General features: G+C 41.3%; 1 protein-coding gene across 1 annotated transcript; it reads right to left on the minus strand.

Annotated features, from left to right (window-relative positions):
• Positions 1 to 5,285: 5,285 nt before the first annotated feature.
• On the minus strand, positions 5,286 to 7,898 carry LOC102371533 (olfactory receptor 6B1-like). Its single transcript, XM_006038492.1, has 2 exons — positions 7,779 to 7,898; positions 5,286 to 6,258 (listed from the first exon to the last, which is right to left on the minus strand). The coding sequence occupies exon 2, from the start codon at positions 6,231 to 6,233 to the stop codon at positions 5,286 to 5,288; it is 948 nt and encodes a 315-aa protein (XP_006038554.1). The 5' UTR covers positions 6,234 to 6,258; positions 7,779 to 7,898.
• Between the last annotated feature and the right edge of the window lie 2,634 nt (positions 7,899 to 10,532).

Below are 10,532 nucleotides of genomic sequence, written 5' to 3' on the forward strand. Positions count from 1 at the left end.
CCAGTTCACTGTCAGCTGATCTACCACTGGATCTGCAATTCATGAGGTATATGGGGCGCTCCAGAATGTGCCCACCTGATTTTCTTTAGGCCCTCCAATCTTCAGGAACTCACTGATGGGTTTTTTTTAGACCCCGACTCCATGTGGCACCCAATGACTAGGGAGATGACGATCCAATTGCTCATGGGTCTGCTCATTAGCCAGAGCAAGCAGGGAAGCAAACACCAGCACACGTTGCTTGACAGCTGTATTCAGAATGGAGACAACTTCGGGAAAAGGTGCCAAAAAACTAGCAAACCAGGGACCTACCACAAACAATAGTTTTTTATACGCTTTGCTTCATGCTTGTTAACATTCAACCCTTCTTCGCCCCTCCTTTGGTTCACCTATATCATCTCCCCTTTCAAGCTCCACCTCTGTTCACTGTTTACTTGCTTAGCATGGAATTGCCTATGCATTTTATTCATTTACATGCCTTTTTGCTAAGAGCGCACGTCTAAGACCTTCATCATACTTCTTCAATCACTGAGCGGACTTTGACCAAAACCTGGAAGCTTCTTCACTAATCACTATTCACCCTTTTGCATATGTTCATTTCAGATCCTGATGCCAATTACATGTTGTCTTCCACATTCCAGTCTGTTTTTTCTGTTCCATATTGTACCATCTTCTACATTTCTAAGGATTCACCTCGTTCACAGCATGCAGACTCACACAGACTCACTTAAAAATGGTTGACACAGTTAAGATGGGTACTTAGCATAAGCAAATGGCTGGCTTAGCATAAGCATTCATAAGCAAAATCTGCTTGCCTAAGCATCTTGCAATGTTACTTTTAATATATAATTTTGCCTTATGGTTAGTAGGGCTGTGCAAGGCTTTGGACCCTGCTTCAGATCCGGAGCAGCTTCGGATTCTTTGGTGTCCAAAGAAGTATGTCCAGATCCAAGTGCTGGCTTCATTAGGCTTTCCAAACTGGTTTGGAGCTTCTGAAGTGCTTCAGAAAAGCTTCGGAGCCGCTTTGGAGCTCTGGCTATAGAGTATAATGGGGAATCAATTAAATATCAATAACTTCATTGTTTTTTGTTTGATTTGGAGGAACCTTGCAAGAGTGGTAGACTCTGTAGAGAGCATGTTTTCAGCCCTCTGCGCCTTAACACACACAGGGTCATCTATGTCATGTGTTTTGCCTGTCAGCAGCGTGAGGTGCAGTTCTCCCCAAACCCCTGCACCGATCTTCTTGAAACTTGGCAGGATTTGTGGCCTCACCAGGGGCTACCATCCCTGCAGTTTGCACCCCCCTGTGGTGTAACACATATAACGTGACATGAGTTTTGCTTTCAAGAATTTGGGGTACAGTTCCTCCCAAACCCCTGCACCGATCTTCTTGAAATGTGGTAGGCTTCATGCTCACATCAGAGGCTATCCTCCTTACATGTTTCCTCTAAATCAGACAAAAAACAACAAAGTTATAGATAGTTCATTCATTCACCATTATACCCTATGGCCGGATCTCCGAGGCAGCTCCAAAGCTTCGGAGCCTCTTAAATCCAAATCGAAGCAGAAACCTGGTCCGGAGCTCCAGCTTGGATCTCTGGTATCCAAAGTAGCTGAATCCAAAGCTGGATTGAATAGCTGCCTACGCACACAGGCCTAATGGTTAGCAGCTCTGCTAGGCCACAGGTCATGCCTTTATTCAGCTGCAAATCCAGTGACCCCCAAGATCCAAATATAGCCACCCTAACAGATTTACTCAGATGGGATTTTCCTGTTGCATCAGTATAACTAATTCTATGGTTGTCCCAGTTCCCTGGCTTTCTACATCATAACTCCACCACCATAAAGGGCTCTTTCTCAGTTGTGTTTTGGGGTATCATGGATCACTGTGCATTTCAGTGCTAGGTGTTTTAGGAAACTAGCCAACATTACTGTCCTCCACACATCCAGTTTTATCCCCCTGATGATGTACTCAGTCATTTGCCATTTCTGCTTCAAGCACTACGATTAATGGAGAGAACAATTCCAATTACAGGTGAGAGGCCCAAGGAAGAGGCCCATGCCTACCCTGCTACAGAGGAAGGCAATGCAGATTCATTCCCTGCTTGAAGAGACATGCTGATACTGTATCTCAAGTGCTGTGGGGAATGACCTGTACTACTAAATGCCAAAAATGTCTAAATGGCACCTGGGTCATACAGTGAAGGACACTTGCCAACCCACTTTTCTCACATCATTCTTGATTTAATAGATCTCTGTCATCTATAAAATAATAGCGCTGGGCGACTAGGATCCATCATAAGTCCAACCAGAAATGTCCTAGCCTTCCTGGTCTCTCCTTATGTCGAACCAGGTCTATTGCTATGATCATCTTTGCCACCCTCCTCTGTATTTCTAGCTCTACCCTGTGCTTCTTGTGATGGGGCGACCAGAACTGCATGCAGTGCCCCAGATGTGGCTGTATTCTGGATTCATAAACTGACACAGTGATATTTCCTGTTTTGTTTTGCATCCAGGGTTGTACATTCTCATCAGAATGAGGTGTGTAACTCGGTGAGAAGGCGTAGGGGTTGTAAGCTCCACCTTCTGCCAGGCTCAGCAGACTGGCTATACTGGGGACTATCTTGAGGCACCTAACTCACCCCAGATGGAGAGACCATGCTCCTTATTGAGTCCTACAGATTCTCCCAGGTAGGAGGGAATGTGAAAGAAAAGTAAACCCTGCAACATTTCCCACAAGTGGAAATTTTCAGTAGAGAAGATTTTGGGCAATATTTCTAGTATAATTTTTGCCAAAACATGGCATTTTTCAGCACAGAATGGCATTCAAAGTGAGGACTACTCTATTTTCACACTCTCCTTTAGGCTTGCGAACCCTCCTGGATTTGCCGGGAGTCTACCAGAATTGCCATCGATCTCCCAGTGACTATTGAAAGCAATCCGGGAAATTGATATTGTGAACAGGTTGAACAGTACAATTAATGACATTACGTCATGTTGGGGAAAAAAAGTCTCCTGGAATAGCTTCAGTCAGAGTTGGCAACCCTACTCTCCATATGGTTCAGAAAAGCATCTAAAACAGTATCGCAAAGTCAACCCTTCCATGTGGAATTCTTCAGTCTGCATTTTACAAAGAAAGGCATCCCATGGGGGAACAGTCACTCACGTTCAGCTGTGAGTAAGGCATCATACCAAGGGAGGGAGGGAGGGAGGGAAATGTAGTTAATGGGGTGCTGCATACCGGGGCTCCAGTTTGACTAAACACGAACCACCTATTTCTCTTGTCCATGTCGATGCTAAGGTCTTTGGGAAAGGATGACTGTTTCTCACTTTGTGTGCTTGGTGCTTAGTGGAAAAGAGCCCCCATCTCAGTTGGAAAACTCAGGCACTAGATGTAGGCATAAATACTATTAATTATGTGATTCAGGACTCATATGATCCAGTAGTCACCACTGTATGTTTTAGGAAAGCCAAGAACTGTAATAAAGAGGGATCCTGGATTTCTCTGGGATAAAGAAAAATCCCCAATTTTTGGATTAAAAAATGTAACCCAAAATCCACATTTTTCCGTGATCACAATGAAACACCACTATATAGAGAATATTAGTGGTGTTTCCTTTTAATCATGGAAAAATGTGGATTTTGGGTTACTATTTTTTAATTAAAAAATTGGGGATTTTTTAAAACCAAAGAACACCAGGATCCCTGGTAATAATAAATGACCAAAGAAAATACCTTCTTACTGTCTTCATATGTGAATCTTAAAGAGATCACTGTTTCTCAGTATGAAAGTCTCTAAAACACATATGCAGCATCCTGAGTCCTTCTGAAAGTCCCTCACAGATTAAGAGCCCTGCCCAGGGCTTCCTTCAATCAGTGGGTTCACCGCTGAGCATGTGGGTGGCCTCCCATGCTCCTCTGGGATGCTCCATCCACCCCAGCATCACAACATTCATGAACCATGCCTGGTACCTTGAGGTATGTAGAAAAAACATTTAAAGCTGTGTCTATGGCCGAATCGCCGATTCTCTGAATCAACATTGAATCTTCAGATTCAGATTCGGCCATATTGAATCAGGGACAGTGATCCGAATCAATGAATCGAATCACTGTTCCCAATTTCGGCCAAATCCAAGTCCGAATCAAATACAGCCCATTGCACATACCCCTAATAATTAGAGAGAGAAAACCACGTTTTCCAAGAATAAGGAGGCCCTCAGTGGGATAAAAAAAAAAAAGAAGAAAGGAAACGAGGTTAAAGGGGCACCAGGTGAAGTCTACTTCTCAATGTCCTTAACTGTGCTTATGTTTGAAATTGGGGAAGAACAGCAACAGTGCCTGAATTGAAACAAACTGTTGTATTTAAACCACAAAACATTTATCAAATAGAGATTAGGAATACATTTTTTCTTCTAATATGAAGCAAAAACAAAGTAGTGTAAAGTGTAATTACATTGATCAAAGTTTAAGATCACAGACCTATTGTGTTTCACAATATAAGTACATATACAGTGTTAGAAAACAGTTTGTCCCCAAGTGCTTCCACTCCAGGGTTTGGGAATTCAGATCTCACAGGGAATTAAGTGCCAAACTCCCATTGGATTTCAATGGAATGTAGGCTTTGAATGCCTCAAAAAAGTTATACAGACAAATGGCACGTGAAAGAAATATTTCCATTCAAATTCACAGATGAAGATAGTAACGGGATCACTCATGGTCATGCAAAAAGTGACCCCCACTCTCCTGATTTCAAATCAGTGACTAAGCCAGAAGATCATTCTTTCCACGCCATAGCTATGTTGGTGGCTATCACTCATGGAATTAAATGCTTTGGGTGATTGCAGAGATTTGGATGATTAGTTCCTACTAATTGTGAATGCTGATAAAACCTCATTAGTGGCATTGAAAATGCTCAGCCTAATGACCAGTTTTTCCAAAGGAACGTAAGAGTTCAGTATCCAAACCACTACTAAATTATATCAGGAAATACCCCTTCACCAAAGCCTTACATGACCCTTATTACCACAATATCAGAACACTTCACAGTCAGTAATAGGGTTAGCTTTTCCAGCGCGTCTGTGTAGGAAATATTATTCCCATTGTATGGATGGATATTCTGAGACACAAAGTACATCAAGTCATATGCCTGATGCCACAGAAGAAAGTTGTCACTGATCTGTGAACTAAACCCAAGATGCATGAGTTCTACTTCAGCGTATTATCACCGTATTATGGGCCAACATTATTACCTTAAAAGTCCTCCCTCTGAGTTCTTTGGGAATCCCAACCTACATGCCAACCCTGTGGGGCAGGGAGCAGTTCCTGCCTATGGTTTTTCTCAGAATATCTTTCACCTCCTTGTTCCTCAGGCAGTAGATCAGAGGATTCAGTGCCGGTGTGACTACTGCATAAAAAATGGATACCACCTTGTTGAGGTTGAAAGGATGGATCCTCCTGGGCCGGGCATACATGAAGATAGTGGCTGAGAAGAAAATGATGACCACAGTGAGATGGGAGGTGCAGGTGGAGAAGGCTTTCTGCCTCCCCTGAGCAGTGGGGATGCGCAGGATGGCAGCAATAATGCAGAGGTATGAGAAGACAGTGACAAAGAGTGGGATCAGTAAGATGACCAAAGCTAGTGCGAAGTCCACTGTCTCTGCTAGTGACATGTCAGTACAGGAGAGGTTCAGCACTGGGGAGATGTCACAGAAGAAGTGGTTGATGATCCCAGGACCACAGAATTTCAGGCGTGAGATGAAGTATACTTTGACCAGTGAGATGGAGAAGCCTCCAGCCCAGGAGAAAGCTGACAGTTGAAAGCACAGGCGGTTAGTCATGATGGCTGGGTAGCGGAGCGGGTGGCATACAGCCAGGTAGCGGTCATAGGCCATGACAGCCAAGAGGACACACTCAGTACACATGAGGGAGATGAAGAAGTAGAGCTGGGCCATGCAACTGGAGAAAGAGAGGCTCTTGTTCTGAGACCAAAAACTGACCAAAAGCTTGGGCAAGGTTACCGAGATGTACCAGATTTCCAAGAAAGACAGGTTGCCTAAGAAGTAGTACATGGGTTTATGGAGGTGACGGTTCTGTTTGACCACAAAAATGATAACTATGTTCTCAGCGATTGTCAGCACATAGGTGACCAGAAAGACCAGGAAGAGAAAGGCCTGGAGTTCCAATCCCGATGGGAATCCCAGGAGGATGAACTCACTGATGCCAGTTCTGTTCTCCATCCAAGCTTGATTTCAAATGTTTTATCTGTTGATGTTAAAGCAAAGGAATAAGTAACCTAGTGACAGGCGTGAGAGGCCCTAAAAGATTTCTATTCTGGATAAGTTCACAAGTTTTGGATTCATCTAACCAGTTGTTAGGCTATGTTGGAAAATTTCTCTATTTTCTGCAGGGGAAAAATAAAACCAAAATAAAATGCTTTCAATTGCTAGAAATCAACAGTGTTTGGCTGATAAGCGCTGAAACATGATTTTTAGGGTTTTCACTTTTACACCAAGAAACTGAAAGTTTATGTGCAAAGGAAATGCTTTCCTCATACACGCAGTATGTTTGTTCTGTCATGATCCACTTGTCCAAATGACAAAGGACCTTCCGGACAGCAAGACTGGGATTTTTAAAGAAGCTAAGGGAGTTATGTTACTGAGTTATGCACTTAAATCCCTTAGGTTCCTTCAGAAATCTGCATGTGAATATACTTTATTTTCCTACTTTTTCTTACTTTCTTTTCTTTTTCTTACATCTATCCCACTCTGCTCAAAAATTTAATTTTCTTTGCATATGAGAAGTGACAGAAAGTTTTATTGGCTAGCAGCAGTCAATAGAGAAGACTGCTGATGCATGAGTTTTGCTAAACTTTAGTAGCCTCCTAGGCTGGTGGGAGGATGTATTTTAACCTATCTAACTATTAGGCTCTGTATTCTATGCAGGAGTATATGAACAGCTCCCATAGATAATAAGCCAAAATCTGTTGTTGTTGTTTTTTAGTATTTTATTTCTTCAGCAAGAAATTGAAATATTCCACAGAAAAAAACATCAGACTGGGATCTAAATACGCTTGATGGTTTGCCTTATTTCAGAGTCCTTTAGGGGCTGGATTGAAGGTCTTAATGTTGGGAGTGTTATTTGGGGGAAATCTGGTCCTGAAGAGGAAGTTTTGCAGTTTGAAGCATCCAACATAAATACATAGAAACATGAACATCTGCTTAAAAAAAGAAAAAGAAACAAACAAAAAATAATAAAGCAACTCTAGAAATCAAAAACACACCCCAAATAGCAAAAACTTCACCAATGTTTGCTACCAACCTGCCAAAAAAAAACGATTCTCAACTGCACATCCATTTCCCCTGCAGAAAAAAAAAATTGAGAACTAGCAACACAGGATAGATTCATCATCCTGATTAATGCGGTACTGCAGGGCATTTTTGATAATATTTTCAACTTCCTGCTGGGAAAGTGCCTACTTCTGTTTTTTCAGGAGTGCTCAGACACTGTAGTAATGGGTGAGCGTAGAAAAACATCTCTTGTTCTAATAACCAAATTAAGGCTAGTAGTAAGCAAGGGGGGAAAAGGGAGGGGGCAAACATAGAATACAAACCTTCACTCAAAAAAGAAGCTAGGCTTTATTAATACATATCATCCCACAATAACAATTTTTCAAACAGTGTTAAATTGTAATTCACGTCACAGAGAAAAGGAAGGTCTGTGTGAACTTGCACCATCATTGAGTTAGATTAACTCATTGGTTAATTCATTCATTCAAAACTCACCTTTATAATTGTAGACGTGGTCACTGCAGCAGAAGGGTGGAGGCTTAGAAGGTGAGCATGAGTAATCCTCTAGATCTACTCCAGAACGTCCTGGGACCTGTAGTTAAACAGATCCCAGCTCTCCTCAAGTGTATGTCCAGACTGGGCTACGTACTGCTGCACTGATGTAAACAGAATTGCTAGTGTCCCCATGTCTTCACTCTAGCTTCTCCCCTTCGAGGATCAGAGAAGTAAAATTAGTCTTTTAACCCTTGCACATGCACCAAATGACAAAATAATTTCCCTAAGACTGTAGAAAGCTCATACTTTAAAAGGCTCATTGCAATTTTAGTATGATCAGGAAAGCTCCCCCACTACAAACATGCTTGGGATGAGTTTACAAGGAAGCAAAACCTGACATTAATTGGTTCTGAGATTTTTTTAAAGCATGGGGTATATTTGTGTGTGTGGGCGCTAATTATTAGGACTAGATCATTAACAGGGGACAGGAACGTGAAGGGCTCAAGCCCAGAACAGTTGTCCTTAAGGGAACCAATGAAAGAAAATGAAGAACAGGACACTCATTGCTCAGGCAGAAATAATAGATTACATAGTCTGCCACCTCTCAGACTGATGTCTGGCTCTAGAATAGATAAGGGAACTCCAAAAGGAGGGAGGGATCTTGCATTGTGTTATTTGGTTCTAGGTTTATTTCCATGTTCATCCATTTACTGAATTTTCTTTTGAGCCCCCAGGTCCTAATCAGGATATATCAGCTCTACTGGAGTGATTTGAATTACAAAGGGTTTGCGTAGCGGCAGTGCAAATGAATGATTCACAGAGATTCTCTGGCCTACAGAATTTAGCACACAAAGCTATGGACAGTTTTTAATCCCTTTACTGCTTACAGTTTCTGGAGGAGTAGGAGGTGCTTTTCTGTCTGTACCTCAACCTATGGACAGTTCTTGAACTATATTCTAAAATAATTTTTCATTTGGTTTCTTGGTGTGCTAAGCTTCCCACTGACCTTAGTGGTTAACTGATGACAACATCCCATTTAAAGTCCAGAATGACATTCAAGTAAAAAAGTCCTGTCAGGAATTATTTGTGGTGGGGTGTGCATTTACAAATCCTTATTTTTCTGTGTGTCCCACTTCAAATGAATTACAACTTTCTGAGATGGGAAAGCCAAAAGAACCATTATATCATCTCATTTGACCCTTTCCATACCTGGGAACCTGATAAACAGCCTCCATAGTGCTCTGAGTTTGTTTGTTAAGGTTTTTAATACACTTGACTTAGACATTTAATACAAAGAGAGAGGAAGAGTGCTAAGAGCCTGATGAGATCTGTTAAAAATAAGCATTTTTAAAAAAATTAAAATGACCTCTTTAAAAAACTAACAACATAAAATTTCAATATGTTGAAAATGTTCTGTTTTTGCAACTCAATCAAATAATCAGTTTTTAGGGTTTTATATCCATTCCTACTTCTCTCTCCCATTTGATATTTACACTTCTTTCTCCCTATTTGATATAGGAGAGAAAAGAAGAGATGGGAGTTAGATACTTAAACTCAAAGGAAAAATTTTAATTAGCTTGGCCCCCAAACCTTAAAAATCCATCACCAAATTCTCAAAGGATTTCATTCATGGCTCTCACTTCCTGGATAAGTGGACTGTCTTTAAGCTATTGGTCAAACACCTGGGAGAACACTTCTGAATGTGTTATTTTAGATACCCACCCCATGGCAGTCCTCAGAAGTGGAAGTCTCTGTTGCCATTCACACATACATTTAAAAATCTGCCTTACTTTGGACAATAGGATTCAGGCTTTTAAGTCACATGAACAGTTTGGAGGCATTCATCCTAATTATTCCAGGATTAGGTGAACTGATCATAGCTCAGGTTCCCTAATATCAGAACAAGAACATGAGAATTCAGCATTATTAGTGAACTGTTGCTTAAACTGAGCAAAATTATTGATGTATCAAGGATGACAGCTTCTTAATTTATATAATTTTATCACACACTTTCAATAATCACTGATGGATGATGAACTATGCTTCCTATTTGCTTACATCATAAATGGCCATTACTAACCGAAGTTCTTTGAAGATGCATGTATACTGCAGTGACTACAGGGACATGCCCAAGTATCCAAGTTACCTTTAAACTACCTAACCTGTGCATTTTCATTGACCATTCTTGCATATTGGCTCCTGGCTTCTATCCCATCCAGGAAGAGCACAGAACGGCTGCAGATGCTCCCTCTGCCTAAAGAAGGGTGTTTGTACCCAAAACCTTGCAAAGAAGAATTTTCCCAATTAATTTAGTTGGTCTAATAAAAGATATTCAAAGAACCTTGTTAAACTACCTAGTAATTTAGGCCCAACGGCAAAGAATTCAGTGCAAACTTGAACATTTCCTGCGAAAGTGGGTAAATTGTACTGTACTATAGTCCATGCTACCATGGCCAATTCTTAACAGTACCAGAGCTTCCTAGCTCAAAATGAGCTCAGGTGCATCTATACTAGCCTGCAGTTGCTTCTGTGACCACATTATAGATATTTATTGGGATTGCATTGAAATGTGAGTCCTGGCTATGAATATATGACCATGTTATAGAAGATCAGGATAGCTGATAACTAACCTGCCATCTTCTTTATTCATCCTTTTACACCTCATTTGAAAGTGAAAGGGAGCTCATGAAGGGGAGTGATACCTGGTTCCTAGGCCCAAAGAGAAAAGTTCATGTGGTTTGTAGGCAGAGGTTA

The sequence above is a fragment of the Alligator sinensis genome, unplaced genomic scaffold (assembly GCF_000455745.1).
Source record: "Alligator sinensis unplaced genomic scaffold, ASM45574v1 scaffold2034_1, whole genome shotgun sequence".
In the NCBI taxonomy this organism is placed as follows: Eukaryota; Metazoa; Chordata; order Crocodylia; family Alligatoridae; genus Alligator; species Alligator sinensis.

Bases quoted from the DNA above. Each gene is read 5' to 3' on its own strand.
- LOC102371533 (XM_006038492.1), bottom strand. From the start codon at position 6,233: ATGGAGAACAGAACTGGCATCAGTGAGTTCATCCTCCTGGGATTCCCA.